We start from the raw sequence: 17,982 nt of genomic DNA on the forward strand, positions 1-17,982 counted from the left end.
TGGACTTGTTGGGCCGAAGGGCCTGTTTCCACACTGTAAGTAATCTAATTCTGAAAAAAAAAGTAATCTAATTCTGAGGCTGGAATCGAACCTGAGACCCTGGCGCTGTGAGGCAGCAGTGCTAACCACTGAGCGACCATGCCACGCAATACTGTTAGGGGAGAGGGACTTACCAGGGGTAAGCCATGGGATACAAATCTCTGGGACAGAGTCTGTCCCTGTTGTTCAGAAGGGAAGGGGAGAGGTAAGCACAGAATTAGTCATTGGGAACTCCCATGGTTAGGGGGACAGATAGGAGGTTCAGTGGGAACGAGAGAGACTTGTGGCTGATGCAGTGCCTCCCAGGTGCCAGGTGCATTGTGATGTCTGAAATCGTGTTTTCGGGATCCTTGAGGGGGAGTGTGAACAGCCCGAATTCATGGTCCACATTGGCACGAATGACATAAGTAGGAAAAGGGATGGGAACTTAAGGCAGAAATTCAGGGAGCTACGGTGGAAGCTTAAAGCTAGAACAAACAAAATTGTTACCTCTGGTTTGTTGCCCGTGCCACATGCTCATAAGGTGAGGAACAGGGAGAGAGAGCAGTTGAACATGTGGCTACAGGGATGGTGCAGGAGGGAGGGTTTTGGATACCTGAATAATTGGGGCTCATTCTGGAGTAGGTGGGACCTCTACAAACAGGATGGTCTACACCTCAACCAAAGGGGTACTAATATCTTGAGGGGGTAATTTGCTAATGCTCTTCAGAAGGGTTTAAACTAATTCAGCAGGGGAATGGGAACCTAAATCGTAGTGCCAGTGTCCAGGAGATTGAAAGCAGTGAGGTCAGAAATGAGGTTTCAAGGTTGCAAGAGTTACCAGCAAGAGGAAGGTGTCTTGAAGTGTGTCTGTATCAATGCCAGGAGCATCTGGAATAAGGTGGGTGAATTTGCAGCATGGGTTGGTACACGGGATTTCAATGTTGTGACCATTTTGGAGACATACATAGAGCAAAGACAGGAATGGTTGGTGCATCTTCCAGGATTTAGATGTTTCAGTAAGAACAGAGAAGGTGGTAAAACAGGGGAGGTGTGGCATTCTTAGTCAAGGAAGTATTGTGGTAGCAGAAAAGACGTTTGAGAAATCATCTACTGAGGTGGTATGGGCTGGAATTAGAAACAGGAAAGGAGTGGTCACCCTGTTGGGAGATTTCTATAGGCCTTCAAATAGTTCCAGACTATGATCTGTTGAGGTTGATAGAATGGAAGTGGAGAACATGTTTCCAGTAGTAGGAGAGATTGGGACCCGAGGGCACAGCCTTAGAGTGAAGGGACAACCCTTTAGAACTGAGATGAGGTAGAATCGTTTTCAGCCAGAGGGTGGTTAATCTGTGGAACTCCTTGCCACTGAGGGTTGTGGAGGGCAAGTCATTGAGTAAAACAGACAAAGAGGTTCTTGATTAGTAATGGAATCAAAGGTTACATGGAGAAGGCAGGAGAATGGGGTGAAGAAACATATCAGCCATAATTGAATGGTAACGAAGACTCTATGTGCCAAATGGCCTAATTCTGTTCCTATACTTTATGGTCTTGGGTGGCATGGTGGCATAGTGGTTAGCACTGCTGCCTCACAGCGCCAGGGTCCCAGGTTCAATTCTAGCCTTGGACGATTGTGTGAAGTTTGCAGATTCTCCCTGTGTCTGCGTGGGTTTTCTCTGGGTATTCCAGTTCCTCCCACATTCCAAAGATGTGCAGGCCAGGTGAATTGGCCATGCTAAATTGCCCATAGTTGTTAGGTGCATTAGTCAGCAGGTGGTGTGGGTTACTCTTCAGAGGATCGGTGTGGACTTGTTGGGCTGAAGCTCCAGTTTCCACACTTTAGGGAATTTAATCTTTCCAGCCTTATTACCTGAGCATTAATACATACCAGAAGCTTTTCACTGTACAGACATAGAACATTTCAGTGCAGTACAGGCCCTTTGGTCCTCGATGTTGCACCGACGTGTAAAACCAATCTGAAGCCTATCTATCCTACACTATTCCATTTTCATCTAAATGTTTGTCCAGTGATCATTTAAATGCCCTTACTACTGTTGCAGACAAGGTGGTCCATGCCCCTACTACTCTCTAAGTAGAGAAACTACCTCAGGCATCTGTCCTATATCTATCACCGCTCAGTTTATAGCTATTTTCCCTCATGCTAGCCATCAGGAAAAAAGCTGTCAGTGTCAACCCTATCTAACCCTCTGATTATCATATATGTCTCAATTAAGTCACCTTTCAACCTTCTTCTGGCTGAAAAAGATTCTTCCTCATCTCAGTTCTAAAGGATTGTCCCTTCACCCTAAGGCTGTGCCCTTGGGTCCCAGTCTCTCCTACTACTGGAAACATGTTCTCCACTTCCACTCTACCAACCTCAACAGATCACCCCTCATCCTTCTAAATTCCATCAAGTACAGATCCTGAGTCCTTAACTGTTCCTCATAATATAAGCTCTTTATCCCTGGCATCATTCTTGTAAACTGTCTCTTAACTCCCTCCAAGCCAGCATATCCTTCTTTAGATACGAGACTAAAAACTGCTCACAATATTCTGAATGTGATCAGACCAGAGCTTTATGCAGCCTCAGCAGTACATCCCTCTCTTGTATTCTAGATCTCACGGAATGAATGCTAACATTGCATTTGCCTTCTTAACTGCCAACTGAATCTGCAAGTTAACCTTAAGAGAATCCTGAATTATGGTTCCAAAGCCCCCTTGTGCTTTAGATTTCCAAAGTATTTTCCTGTTTAGAAAATAGGCTACACTTTTATGCTTCCTTCCAAATGTCTAACCTCATATTGTCCCACATTGTATTCAGTCTGCCACCTTTTTTGCCCACACTCCTAGCATGCCCAAGTCCTTCTTCGGTTTCCTCATTTCCTCAACACCATTTTTCAACGTATCTTTCTGTCATCTGCAAACTTAGCAACAATTCCCTCAGTTCCTTTGTCCAGAGCGTTAATGAATAAAGTGAACAGTAATGATCCCAACACAGATTCCTGTAGAACTTCAGTCATCACTACTGCCATCCTGAAAAAGACCTCTTTATCCCCACTCTCTGCCTTCTGTCAGGCAGCCAATCCACTCACTCTGTCAAACTTGCCTCTAATGTCATGGGCTCTTGTCTTATTTAACACTCTCCTGGAAAGCACTTTGTCAATGGCCTTCTGGAAATTGCATTACGGATTTAGAATTCCTCGATTATAATTCCCACACTTCAGCCTAAGCCTGACATGTTTTTTTTCCAAATGTACAAGTGCTGCACTGTAAATATTTGGTAAACAAATTCTTACTCGGGTTGTTATGTTGCCTCGGACTTCTCTCAGTGCTTGGTTTCTGTAAAGCAGCTGCACTCGCACAGGCACCATGCTATGATCTGCAAGGCATCAAGAGAACTGTGAGCAACAATGTTCACAAGGTTGTGTGCTGATAAAACGGGCATTTGCAGTTCACTTTATCAAGTAGTCAAAGCCACAACATGGAAAAGCAGGAAATAAAACAAAGCTATCAAAACCCAAATATAACTGGGCAAAATCTCAATTTGTACAGAAGTATTGACATACCTTCTGTATTTTTTTTTACCATTTTTGATGTTCTGATGTAGGATTATATCATGATGGGAAGTTATAAAACTCCTGCCAATATTTTTAAGCTAATATTTGATTTCAATATATCACTTTAAATTTCAGTAAATGGTTTTACCTTTCTTATTCCTCCTCAGCAAACCCTCAAACATGATGATGAAGTGTAAGTTATTCTCAACGTCGCTGAGTGTCAGCATGGCAATACCACCCAGCCCTGAGCATTCGGGGTTCGGCGAAGTCAGAACAGAGCTAAATGTTTCTGAGGAAATAGAAACTGGTTCAGCACATCAAGTTCCACAATTCTGCCCACCATTCAATTACCTGGGGTGAAAAAGTTTTCTTTAGACTTCTATTTGCACATTACAACTTACCAGCGAAAAGTGCTCTGTGCTTAACAATCTTGCCTTGGATGCTAACATCTGGTTGGGGCTGTGTCATCAAAGCAACATGGAGCTGATCAGATTTGAGGAGCTTGATGTAAGGTTTATGCACATTCCTCCACATGCCACAGATCTACAAACACAGCCAGATGCATGAATCAGAACATAAACATTAGAACATGTATTTGATCATGACAAAAACTGACACGTAGCTTACCAGATTGCTTTGAGGAGAAGATGTCTTGTGGACAGGGTGTTCAAATAAAATAATACCATCACGATCCCGAAAGCTAACCCTGATAGGACGGCTGAGTCTGAAGAACAAAGAACAGGTCAATTTTAGATTATTCAGATAAGTTTCTTCAATGAAGACTTTTCTATTTATTAATTAATAGCAGACCATCTCGACGTGGTTTCCTTAATTCCTATTACTTTATTTTTGTTCTGAAACAGGGAGCCAATTGTTTAGAAATTAATTAAATTAAAACTTGCGTCTATCATGAGGGCCAGGTGCGTAACGTTTTTTCTTTCTTAGTGGATATGTTTCAGTAACACCTTGTTATCCCTCCATTGGCTCAATAAATGGATTTATGCTAATAAACATTACCAGATAATACTGGTGGAACATTTGTAGGATAGGCATATGCTGAAGCCCTTATTGAGAAATCACTTCTATTAAATTGAAATGTCAGACATACACATGATTGAACAATTCAAAAAACCTCAGTTTGTAGAGTGGCTAATTTATGTTCTGTCTGTTTCATTCAGTTTGTACTAAGATAAAATTAGAACAAATACAAATTCTATGTATGTAGAGTTGTCACAATTTCACAGTTCTCATTACACTATTTTCTTTGTGGAGTTTGCTCTGTCCCCTGTGGATCATTGTCATTGAAATCTCTGACAGCAAGCAGCTAGAAAAATTAGAATCAAACAATGTGCGCAACTGGTGCCACTTTACATCCATAGGAAGTGAACGATGAGGCTTCAATAGAATATATAGGAAAAGGCTGTTTTCCTTTGATAGGGTGGTGAAAATTCATCAATTAAAATATAATGGAGAAATTAAGGATTAAGAGACATTTCTTTAACCTGAGATTTAATTGAAAATGGAATGTTTTTACAATCTTTTAAGTGAATATTGTACAAATATTTGAATGAGTTTAAAATAAAGGGATATAGGTATTAGGCAGAACATTGGGATTAGTTTTGGATTAATTAACAGAGCCAGCACAGATGTGATGGAGAGTTTGATTGACTCCTGTCAACAAATCATTGGGATTCTCAGACAGAGGCATTTGGTTGTAGAGAATTACTCAATAATGGGATGTTAGACAATGCAGAATATAAAAATGAGAACCAAATTACTAAAGTCAATTGATAGCATGCAAAGAGAAAACAGGACTTGACAAAAACAGGGATAATAGGCATGTATGATTTAAGGAGGAGAAAGTGAGGACTGCAGCTGCTGGAGATCAGAGCTGAAAATGTGTTGCTGGAAAAGCGCAGCAGGTCATGCAACATCTAAGGAGCAGGAGAATCGATGTTTTGGGCATAAGCCCTTCTTCAGAAATTTCAGGAATTGAAAATGGAATGTTTTTACAATCTTTTAAGTGAAAATTGGACAAATATTTGAATGAGTTTAAAATAAAGGGATATAGGTATTAGGCAGAACATTGGGATTAGTTTTGGATTAATTAATATAGAGCCAGCACAGACGTGATGGAGAGTTTGATTGTCTCCTGTCAACAAATCATTTCTGAAGAAGGGCGTACGCCTGAAACATCGATTCTCCTACTTCTTGGATGCTGCCTGACCTGCTGCGCTTTTCCAGCAACACATTTTTCAGCTCATGTATGATTTAATACAAAGACAGCAGAAATTGTGAGGCCTAATTCTGCTGAAACACTTATGAACACTGCATTTGAGGAGCTTAGTCAAGAAAATAGATAAATAGATCTTGATGGTGATGGAAGAGTGGATTACAGTCTTTATAAAAAATTTGTTTACAGGATGAGGGCATTGCTGGCTGGGCCAGAAATTTATTGCTCATCACAGAGGGCAGTTAACCGCATTGCTTATAGTGAACCAGATGGATTTTTCCAACAATTGACAATGAATTCATAGCCATCATTTGACTCAAGTCCAGATTTTATTGAATTCAAGCTCCGCTAACAATCCAGTGACAATAAACTAGCCCGTCAGTGCCTAAGTGAGAGGGCAGGATAAAAGGAAAGGGCATAAGCAAACACTGTTCTTGAGGTGAATGAATGTTTATTCATGAATTGGATGTGAGAATAAGAAGCTATGTTCTTGCCATTTGACTCAATAAGAATTTGATGTCAAACAAATTAAAAAATATAGTGATAATCTTAGAATCAGTGATATGAAAAGTGGGGTGGAGTTGAACATAACTGGCACACGGTGATACTGGGCTTGTGTTCAGGATGACATCACTGTGGAGTGAGTGATTAATTTAACAACGTGAAGGATGAATCCCTGCATCGTGGAAAAGTAGCTGGATGGGCACCGAAAGACAATACATATGAATGGGATTTCATGACTACAGTTCAACTGATAGGAGTAAGGCTAGAAATGAAAATTGGCATAACTATTATCATAATCTGATTTTATAATCTTGATAATTCTTCTACATATTCTGGTTGATTTTGGTCCATAGGGAACTGATTTAAAACTATTGAAAATTATTTCATAGATAACACTCATAACCAGAACAGAGAGAAACTTTTAACATCAAAACATTTTTGCAGTACTTTGCATGAGGGAAAGAAAAGAACAAAGGGGGATTGAAGACTTGGGGCCGTGGTATTGAGTGGAGAGGTGAACAAAGAAAAATGTGTTTTGAGGAGGTATGTGAAGACAGAAGATGAGGAAAGGGATTTATGGAGCAATTCCAGAGGCAGGGATAGCTAAAGGCTCTGTCTTCAGTGCTAGGATGAAGGACAGGTGGACAAAAAGGCAAAGTTGGGGACAGGAGGGTTTAGGAGGGGATTTAATATCAGAGCACATGATAGAAATAGGGCATGGTGAGGATTTTAATTTTCACACGCTGGGATGAACTGTCAATGAGACTTAGAACAATGAGCGAATCGAGAGCAGGACAGAACACGGGCAATCAAATGTCAAGACTTGCAGAAAGTAGGAGACCGATAAAAGAGACATTGAAGAAATTGAGTCCAGGAGTGACAAATTTGTAAATGAGATATTTTTGTGTTAGTGGATCTGCTCCAGAGATGGGTCATAACTTTTCTGAACAGGTTGACTGGAACATATTTACAAATCAAATTGATGCAACCTGTTCTCAGAATTCAATTCTTTATTACAACTGTGGTTAAACTTCAACTGATATTTAAATGATTCTAAAGCATTTCAGGACAATCAAAGGTTATGAAAGACACTACTTAAATGCAAGTCTTCCATTTTTCTTTTAAATTACTCAAATATTCTGATTAAAACATGATGTAGTTTCTGCAAGATTATTATTGCTTTCCTAATGTGCAGGCCTGAAATCTGAATGTAGTACCCTACCTAAGATCTAACAACGATTCTGTATAATGAAAGAATAATTTCTTCAGTTTTCTATTCCTTCTCTTGAGATAACATTATGAACATACAGACATACAAATTAGGAGCAGAAATAGAGCACACAGCTCCTCAAGCCTGTTCTGACATTCAATAAGATTATTGCTAATCTTATTACTCCACAAGCCCACATCCACCCCACCCCCAACAACCTTTCTTTCTCTTGCTTACCAAGAATCTATTTACTTCTGCCCTAAAAATATTCCAAGTCCTTTTCAGGGCAAGAGTTCCAAAGAAACCTTACTCTCAGTGAGAAAAAGTTTTCCTCACCTCAGTCCAAATGGGTGACCCCTTATTTTAAAATGGTGACTCTCAGTTCATGATTGTCTGACAAGGGGAAAATCTTCTCCACATCTACCAAGACATGATGCCTTGGACTGAAAATGTGTTGCTGGGAAAGCGCAGCAGGTCAGGCAGCATCCAAGGAACAGGAAATTCGACAAGGAACAGGAATGGCTTCTTCCTGAAGAAGGGCTTATGCCCGAAACGTCAAATTTCCTGTTCCTTGGATGCTGCCTGACCTGCTGCGCTTTTCCAGCAACACATTTTCAGCTCTGATCTCCAGCATCTGCAGACCTCACTTTCTCCTCCATGATGCCTTGGACTGTATGTGTTTCAATCAAATCACCTGTTACTTTTCCAACTCCAGCATAGCCTGCCCACCATTCCTTATAAGAGAACCCAACCATTCCAAGTCTAGTAAACTTTCTCTATCTGCATTCCATGACATTCCATTTGCCTTTTAAGCTGTTTTTATACGTTAGCTGCTACTGATTTGCATGCTCCTACATAACATATGCTGATACTGCATTAAGAAAATGTTTTGATTTGTTTTTCACAAATCCAAAACGTAGAACCTCTCACTTATCCACACACTCACTTACATTGTTAATGTTTGTGCATAATTTTCTGTTGCCATTCAAACCACTTACTCTGCTCTCTAATTTAGTGGCATCTGAAAAGTTGGATGAGCAATTCTAATCCTTCACCCAAAAAATGAATACAGAAATTGAGGATAGATTAGCACATAATTGATGCTTTGGTACAGAAATTCACCCATCTTGCCACAAGTGCAAAAGCCTTTAACCTACTCTCTATCTCTTATCTCCAACCAATTACCAATCCCTGTCTCAAGAATACCTTCAATTCCATGCATACTCACTTTTGCTAATAATCATGTATTAAACCTTATCAAATATGTTCTATGAATCTATATGATCAATAACTTGTGATACTCTCCAATACACATGCAAGTGGCAATATTGCAAGAATTCACTAGTCAGAAAATCTTTTAGTTAGAAATGACCTATCCTTTATAAAACTATGCTGATTCTCCTTGATCAGCTTATATTTGTTCAAACGCTCATTTGCTCTGCCCCTGAGGATAGACATTAGCAAACTCCCACAGATGTGTTAAACTGTTGCATCTGCAAATACTTGGTTTCTTTCTCCCTTTCTCCTTTCTAAAATAATGAAGTAACAATTGCAATTTTCAATTCCCAAATCAAAGGAGTTTTAGAGAATTATGACTAAAGCATCTGTAAATTCTTCATTTTATTTGCTATGATGGGGTGGAGCTCATTCGGTCCTGTTGATTTCTCTTTCACAAGGAGCCTGATGTTGTCATTAAAAAATATATCAATGTACCAGGATTTTTTCTTGTGCTCTTCCTTGCTGTGAAAGTGGGGACAAAGTATTCACTTAGGCAGTCTTCAATTTCCTTATTTTCCATTATAATTCAACTTTATTTTCAAACTTCCCTTTCAAAGTTTCTGTTTATTTTTTAATATTCTTGGTGTTAGTTTTGAATTTGAGTTGCATTTTATTTATTTTCTTTTTTATATCCCTTATTATTTTCTTTGTAACCCTTTGCCATTTTTTAACAGTTCTCCCTATTAGATTTCTAATTAGCCTAAATTTGTGTAAATCATTTCTTTTAATTCTATACATTTGTTCACAATGATTGCTTAACTGCACAGAGAAATATTTTACTTTGTAGAGCATGTCCATTTTCCATCATACTAAATACTTACTTGAATACTTTCCACTGCTTGCCTATAGGTTTACCCATTAAAAGTTGTACATTTTACAGTTCTCTGTGCATTTCACATCCCTTTGAAGTTTACCTCACTTAAATTTAATATCTTTTTGTGACTCTCATTTCTCCTTTTCACAGCAAACATTGCAGTGTCTGTATGTAAATTCAGTCACAATATGGTCTCATTGTTCATTAATTTGTTTTGTAACTTATCACTGAATCTAGTATGACCTGTTTGCTTGTCAGGTTTAAGATAGATCAAGAAGACTGAGCAGCTGCTGCAACATCAGCAGGACTGCCTGGATCTGTGAAAAGGGAAACAGAGTTCATGTTTTGGGTTGATGACCCATTGTTAGAATTCAGAAAACTCACCAGCCAAAAACATTAACTCTCCTTTGCTCTCTAAAGATGCCTCTGGCTGCTGAGTATTTTAACATCTTTAGTTTTTCTTTCAGATTTCCAACATGCACAACATTTTGCTTTTGTTCGAGAAAACTGGCCAGATATGTTTTAGAAACCCATTGTCTTTATTACTTAAATTGTTTTGTCTCCGCCAGTTATGTTAAAATTAAAACCACCTTCCTGAAATCTCTTCTCCAACTGTAATTGTATCTTTTATTAATGTTGTATGCCCCCCTCCTATTCCAATTTTCCTGATCATTTTACAGATTGTAAAGCCTGAAATACTTAGCTTGCAAATGATGCCCTACTTGTAATGACATCTTTTTAAAGATGACAATTTTTAATTTCAGCAAAAGAATTAGCATTTTTTTTCTCTCTGATGTGCACTTGTGTACAGGGCTGTTATAATATTATTGTCCCACCCTGTTAATCTTTGCCATGGATTATTGTAACAGTGTCATTGTAACTGGAGACCAGGACAACAAGAAACAGTTCTTGATGGTTGTTCTATGGGGATTTTCATTTCTCACTCCCATCAAAAGTCAAACCTTTATTACTGCCAATTTTACCCACTCAACGCCAGTTTTGACCATTCTACTTTTGCTCAGCCTTCCCTGGCCCCAGAGTCTCTTAATATCACAGAGATGGGAAGAAGACATTTTGATGATGGACAAAGTGGTAATTGTTAAGATGGGTTTCATTTGAAAGGAATGAAAAGGTACAATTCAGTTGGCAGTTGGCCAGTGAGAGGTTGAAATGGTTGGCAAGAGCAGAATCAGTTGCTGAGGGAGGGGGATTGGTTGTGGTTGCCTCTCCTGATTTTTGGTGGGTTATGCTGACTCTCAGATTCTACATGTTTTCCTTAGTAATTTTACCTGACACTGGTAACTGTATTGGACTACCTGTAGAGAGGAGACCAGGCCACTGCTGGATACAAACAAAGGAGCTTGGCACATGAGGCTTTGAACATATGCCCATTGCTCAGTTCAGTTTAACGCTATGTAAGCGAAGGAGCAACCACTTATTGTGAACATTCAAAAGATATCCTACTAACTTTTTAAAAAAGATAAATAAAGTACCTGGATAGGTCCAAGGACAATGGAAGCACGTTTTTATGTTTACTTTGACACAGTGGGAGAACTCCTCTCCCTTTCTATTATATCCCCGCCTTCGCTCACTCCCTCCCCTATTGAAAATACCTTTCATAATGAATGGCAAAGATGAGGTTGGATCTGACCAGAGTGAGTCGAGCCTTGGCCACGCCTTTGGATGCTGGCGATCGTCCAGATGTTCCCGTGAGCAAGGCTACAAAATCTGTAGAGAGTGACAGATGAATGACTTTTCCACCTCAAGCATCACGCTATTACTGCACACATGGGTTATTGTCCAAATGAGAATTTACTACTTTCATAAAAACCCAAAGTGCTGGAGAAACTCAGCACATCTGGCAGCAGGGGATAGAAACACCATGAGTGTTTCAAGTCCAGTATGAATTCTCAACAAATACTGCCAGATCTGCTGAGCTTCTCCAACAGTTTTTCTTTCAGATTAGATAGGATAGTGAAGAAGGCGTTTGGTATGCCACTGTACAGGCCATTGGTTAGGCCACTGTTGGAATATTGCGTGCAATTCTGGTCTCCTTCCTATCGGAAAGATGTTGTGAAACTTGGAAGGGTTCAGAAAAGATTTACAAGGATGTTGCTAGGGTTGGAGGATTTGTGTTATAGGAAGAGGTTGAACAGGCTAGGGCTGTTTTCCCTGGAGCATCGGAGGCTGAGGGGGTGACCTAATAGAGGTTTATAAAATCATGAGGGGCATGGATAGGATAAATAGACAAAATCTTTTCCCTGGGATGGGAGTGGGGGAGTCTAGAAATAGAGGGCATTGGTTTAGGGTGAGAGGGGAAAGATATGAAAGAGAACGAAGGGGCATTTTTTTCATGCAGAGGGTGGTATGTGTATGGAATGAGTTGCCAGCGGAAGTGGTGGAGGCTGGTACAATTGCAACATTTAAGAGACATTTGGATGGATATATGAATAGGAAGGGTTTGGAGGGTTATGGGCCCCGGTGCTGGCAGGTGGGACTAGATTGGGTTGGGATATCTGGTCGGCATGGTTGGACGGAAGGGCCTGTTTCTGTGCTGTACGTCTCTATGACTCTATCTCCAGCATCTGCGGTATTTTGCACTGGTTTGCGTGTTTAATGTTGTACCTGTTCTACTATCGTCCATTGAAATATCCTCAGAGCTGATGTAAGAACGATCATTGGGACTTTTTTGCAGATTGTCCTCCTTTTCAAGAGGAAAATATTCAAATCCATCGAACATCTCCTCTGGTTTCTTCCTGAAGCTGCTGGCGTTGTCTGCAGTTAAAAAGGGAGGGCTGTTAGCGCTGATTGGAAATGTCTTAAAGGTGAGACCTTGTCAATTTATCAGAGTTGGAAGACTCACCTTGCGGGCATGTTCTGCAGCAGTGTCCGGGCAGGAGAACAGGAACACGACACTGCAGCTCGGGACAGTCGTGTTTAATATTTCGGCAGTTTACTTTGCCATTAACTTTGCCTCTTCGATTTATTTGCTTCAAAATATGAAAGTTTGAAACAAAAATCATATGTTTGTTGCTTGAAACAACCATAAATAACCCTAATGAGGAGACGCTAGTGTTGGACAAAATTAAAGATTACACAACATCAGGTTATAGTCCAACAGGTTTATTTGGATGTACCCGCCTTCAGAGCATTGCTCCTTCGTCAGGTAACTGGTCATAATTGTAAACAATGGGATCTAACACCTTCCAATATTTGATCTATTGACAGTACCGAATGGTCTAGGGACATCTCACGCACCAAGTGATGATGGCAATCATATTCAAAAGGAGAACACCGTCTTCTCCACAAAATGGATATCATTGCGTTTTCCTGTTCCATAATTCCTGATAACAAGATTAATCCGATGAACAACTCTTAACCCTGATCAGCAGCAATATAGTTAACACGTTTGTGATTCTAATACACACGCATCCGGGGGGGAGGAAATCCAATCAGTCTGTACCTGCTCAGTGCAAAATGGGGAGATGGGCGTCTTCCTAAAATCGGAAATGCGTATTGCTCTTCTTACAGCTCATAAGCTCTTGCTAATGGAGAAATAATACCTCGCGTAATTGTTTGTGGATTATCCGCAGACGGACCTGAAGGGTTGCTGAGTAAAACTGGCTTATAATAAATGGAGTGGAAAATGAGGATTTGTCTATTTGTGGTCTCAGCGGAAACCCGGAAGTTGCGGAGAGTTGGCTCAGTTGCCTGCCTGCCAAACCCAATTCACAGCCTTCATGTCTGTCCCACTACTGGGCCCAGCTACTGGAAATACCCTGCAGGGGAACTTGGAGAATAGTTCAGAGCCGCTGCACATTACCTTCTGTTGATTCACAGAAAAGGCAAGGCAGGAACTGACTTCTAACTGGACCCCATACTGCGAATGCTGTGAAGTAGACTCTAGGCCCGCTCCAATGAATACTGCCAAAGCTATGTTAATAGAGCTCACATATCACAAAGGTGAAGAAAATCGTATTATATGAAGACAATAACTGAGATCCCAGACTAGGAAGCCTGTTTATTGTAAGGAGACCCTTCAGCAGTAAAGTAGATCTTATTGGTTAAAGGGTGGGATGTACAGAAGGCTCCATAGAATGAATACTGTCCAGGAGATAACGTACTGCAAAGAAGGCCCTCATTACATCTGGATGCAGTGTAATAAGTTAACTGATTCTTAGTTGATGCAACACACCATAAGGGATAGTACTGTCAATATAAACCCATGAACCAAAGGGATGTAGACCCCCACCAAGGATAAACTGAATGACATTGAGTTATTTCTTTTCTCCCAAATAAAAAACAAGCAACCACCCGATAGCCACTAGCAACTTACCGGCTCGCAGTGGCAAACGACACAGTGCATGATTCCGAAGGGTTGTCCCAGGTCTGGGTGCCAGGTATCCCGCAGTGCGTACAGCCTGTCCCCGAAAGAGCAACCTACAAAGAGATACAAGGCGAACACTTTCACTGGCCGACGTACCCTTCCCGCAAAATCCAGCACTGAACCTCAATTCACTTTATAACACTTAGTAGCTCGAATTCGATTTGCTAAAGATGGAAATATTTGTAGTTTTTTTTTCCCTTGAAAAGAACCTCCCCGAAGTTACATTTGTACAAGAGAACCACTTCAGAAGAGAGAGGGAGAGAGAGGAAGGGTAAATCGGAAAGGAAACTGTGAGCAGTTCTTGTTCCTGGCCATGCCCATAGTGCCCTGGAAGATGGTAAGGTCCTGGCGAGTGGGGTTACCTGCAGTTCCTTTGCCATGGACGGCGTCATCTTCTGCCTGAATGGGCAGTGAAGGCACTTTCACTCGCAACCCAGTAGCTTCATCTACCACATTCAAAATAAAAACAAGGTGTAGCACAGAAACCAGCCCTTCTGTTTTCATTGTGTCTATCGCTTCACTTTCTCACTGAGCGACGGTTCCTTCCAACTAAACACAGCCAGCCGAGAGGCCTTGAGGAGCTCCTGAAAGTTGCGTCAGTTTGTTGTGGCTCCAAGAAATGCAAGCCCTCCAACACTGCCTTGTGTTCGAACTCCTTGTTTTTATATACTCCCAAACAAAGCCCTGAATATGCATCCAAGTCAATAAAGCCTTAATCAGTGGAATATTCAAATCGACTCATAGAAAGATGATTAGCAGGCACAGCGTGGGATCCTTTTCAAACTCACTGGGAAAGTGTTAAAGCAATGAAAACCAGACGTGACTGGACTCGGAAGCCGAGAATCTCCTTGTGTATTTTAAAGCAGAGACCTGTCACTGCGAGATTGAATCAATTGAACAGTGAAATACACTTTCTACAAAGCCCTGGGCGGTAGTTGCATTTATCTAAAGCGGAGCACCACCAGAAGAACTCTGCAAAATGTCTGTAAAATCAAATCCAGAAAGCTGCAAAGTACATTTTGCTTGATTGTGTTACTGTCCAGGATGTCAGCCCATTTCCTTGGAGCTTCTGCAATGTGCCTGTATATTGTTGAGTTACTGGAGGACACTGATGGCCAGTTCGCGTACATTTCCAATCGCAATGGTCAGCTCCATTTCTGAGACTTATCCATTGGATTTACAGTTTATCCAATGTATACCACAAACGGATAGGAGTTCAGGATCTCGTTCCCTTGGCCTTTCTTATTTGTCTTGAGAGTTTCAATGAAGTGGTGTGATGCCGGCGCTGTTGGAGAGTTCACTGTCACAAACCCGAGAGAAATCTCAGGTTGATGCTTTATACAAGCGGCCTTCTTTGTTCTTGAAATTTTAACCCGTTTCATTTCGCCTGTGCTGTGGGGATAGTTTGCCGCGGCATGGTCTAGATTGGGACAAAACAGGAATAAATATTTCTAAAAACAATACTTCCTTCGAAGCCGAGTTGAACCCCAAGACCATCCACAAATGATGGTGAGCTCCGATTCTCCCTGAATCCAGTACTCCAGACATACCTGACTAACATTTCCGTCTGTAGAAAGGGCCCGATCATCTAGTCTCATAGAACCAAATCTTATCTGTTTGATCTGTTTAAAGGAGTAATCAGTTAGTGGAGTTGATTCGAATGTGAAATGTATTGGAATGATATCGCGAAGAAATTCTGCCAGTAATTTAGGGGAGATTAGTCCCTCCGCCAAATAACTAACCCGATGGTAGACTGCATATTTATTTAGGGCTGCCGACTTTTGGACAATAAACTTATGTTTATTACTTTCCCACGTGTCTCCACCATTTTTTAAGTGTCATCTCCACAATTCTTGCCCCTTAGGTCGTTTTAATTCAGTACAATGTAAACACCATCTTCACTCCACGGTGTCTGAGCGGAGTTGTAATGTTTATATCTCTCCTCAGCCCCTCTTTTGCTCCCTGATGCTCGCACTCTGAAATAGTGGAATTGGGGAGGTAACAGAAAGTCTAGACCAGTCTGACACACAGCAATCTCAGAGCACTGTCAGAGCTAAACTCTGCATCAGAATCCACCAGAAACGCAGCTAATCACCCCTACCCCAGTAACTGAGAGATCCCGTTGTATTTTAATGTACAGTGCTGAACTAAGTATAGACTTAAAAACTCATAAACTTTACTCTTCAACAGAAGATGCTGCGGCCAACACAGACTCGTCTGTCTTGGCTCACAGGAACCCTGCACATCCTGGAAACTTTTGTGTACGACCTTTTTTTTATTTCAAAAATATACTTTATTCATAAAATAATTTGATGGTCTGTCCAGTTGGTCATGCCATACATACGTAAACATTTACATACAGAGATCAGAATTTATCATTTTTATATACAGGTCTGTACATTTTTTAATCATATGCCCATATATTTAGCTGAGGCGTCATGTGTGCGACCTTTAAATGCTGCACTATCTCAATGTAATTCATCCAGGAAGAAGCGCAGTTTGTGTGGACAGATTATGAGTAGCCCCGCTTGCTTACTTGTAAAGTTGTGGGGGGGGGTGGGGGGTGGGAGAAAGGATATATTTCTCCAGCGTTTTCTGTTTGTTTCAGATTTCCTGCTTCCTCAGGAATTTGTTTATTTAAAGTGTGCAATTTGATAAGTGCAGCGTTGAGAATAATTTAAGATCCAGTGCGCTATGTTAAGGGATCAGCAATTCAACCATTAGGCAAAAAAAAACACCATGGCAACACTGAATGAAGGGCCTGGCTGCCAAATCAATGCTGAAAACTGACAGGCATTCGGGAGCGGAGGAGGATCTCCGGGAGCGGTCACGTCTCCTATAAAACGAAGTGAAGAACAGGGAAAGGAAACAGCGGATCGGCGGAACTGAGCGGAGACACCATTCCAGGGGGATTTCCGGGATATCAGGATACCACTCGGCCCCTGGGATCGAGGGATAGCAAACACCAATCAGGTAGCTGGGCTCATCCTAACAGCAAATCATCATCTTCCCAACACCTTAAGCAGATATCTGCCTTCCTCATCCGATATTGGGATTACATTGATTTTAAAATTAAAGAGATTCATTGACAACAGCGAGACTGAAGGTTAAGCAGGAGATCGCTGCAAACACACGGTTAGAAAGCTAACATGAGGCGTGGCCTTGCGGGGAGCACGTGGTGCTGGGTCAATTTGCCCGCGCAATCTGTGTGGGTCCGCTCCAATCAGGACCGTTCATTCCAAAGTTTGGGTTGACTGTAATTCTGACGTCACTTGGCGCCTTCAAAATGCTTCTCAAACATCCCGTTTAGTTACAAGGCCGCAAGGTCTGGGAGGCAGCATCTGTGGAGAGAAAGGTTTCCAGTCCAGTGACCCCTCATCAGTTTTGTTTCTGAGCAATTCCTGCTTTGTGTCAGATCTCCAACATCTTTGTTTTATTTTCCCGGTTGGTCAGACCTCTGCCCCCGGCTGTAAAATGTAAAAAGCGCCGATTCAAGCTGTGAAGGAGGGAGAGACTAGTTTTCGAAGGGGTTTGGTGATACTGGTGAGCAGCTGTGAGCCCCAGATGTGGCAGACAGAGCGACACACATATAGAGCGCAGAGGCAAATATTTGTTCGCAGGACAGTGGCAGGAATTCTTGACAACAGAACCTGGCTTGATCTTTTTCTGTTGAGTGAGAAAAATGTTTCTTTTGTCAGGGGCCTGTTCAGCTCAAGGATCTGCAAACTCCGCCAGCGTTCTTTCAAATGCAGCTCCGAAGCTCCCGAGCTGTTCGTAAGGAGCTGATGAGAAATAACACATCACTGAGTGCACGTCAACTCGCACACCGTTTTACAAAGAGGCCCCAAACATCTTCAAATCAGAAGGTCAAGAAAAGACAACAAACGAATTAGGCGCTACTATTTCACTGTCTATGAGTTGTTGCCACTTTCAACCTGTTTTAAAACAGTCTCTGAAGAAGCTTTCAACTTTTTCAAAACC

At 41.3% G+C, this 17,982-nt stretch overlaps 1 protein-coding gene across 1 annotated transcript in view; it reads right to left on the bottom strand.

The window, feature by feature from the left end:
• The window catches only part of chrd (chordin), a 39,437-nt gene extending 24,932 nt beyond the window's left edge, over positions 1-14,505 (bottom strand). The window contains exons 1-9 of the mRNA XM_060834448.1: positions 14,364-14,505; positions 13,951-14,054; positions 12,483-12,604; positions 12,240-12,370; positions 11,228-11,342; positions 4,203-4,299; positions 3,977-4,118; positions 3,724-3,864; positions 3,315-3,397 (exon numbers count right to left, since the gene is read on the bottom strand). Of these exons, the coding sequence (XP_060690431.1) occupies positions 3,315-3,397; positions 3,724-3,864; positions 3,977-4,118; positions 4,203-4,299; positions 11,228-11,342; positions 12,240-12,370; positions 12,483-12,604; positions 13,951-14,054; positions 14,364-14,505 (1,077 nt within the window). The remainder of the gene's footprint in view (positions 1-3,314; positions 3,398-3,723; positions 3,865-3,976; positions 4,119-4,202; positions 4,300-11,227; positions 11,343-12,239; positions 12,371-12,482; positions 12,605-13,950; positions 14,055-14,363) is intronic.
• Positions 14,506-17,982: the final 3,477 nt, after the last annotated feature.

Source organism: Hemiscyllium ocellatum, chromosome 13 (genome assembly GCF_020745735.1).
Source record: "Hemiscyllium ocellatum isolate sHemOce1 chromosome 13, sHemOce1.pat.X.cur, whole genome shotgun sequence".
Taxonomy (NCBI): domain Eukaryota; kingdom Metazoa; phylum Chordata; class Chondrichthyes; order Orectolobiformes; family Hemiscylliidae; genus Hemiscyllium; species Hemiscyllium ocellatum.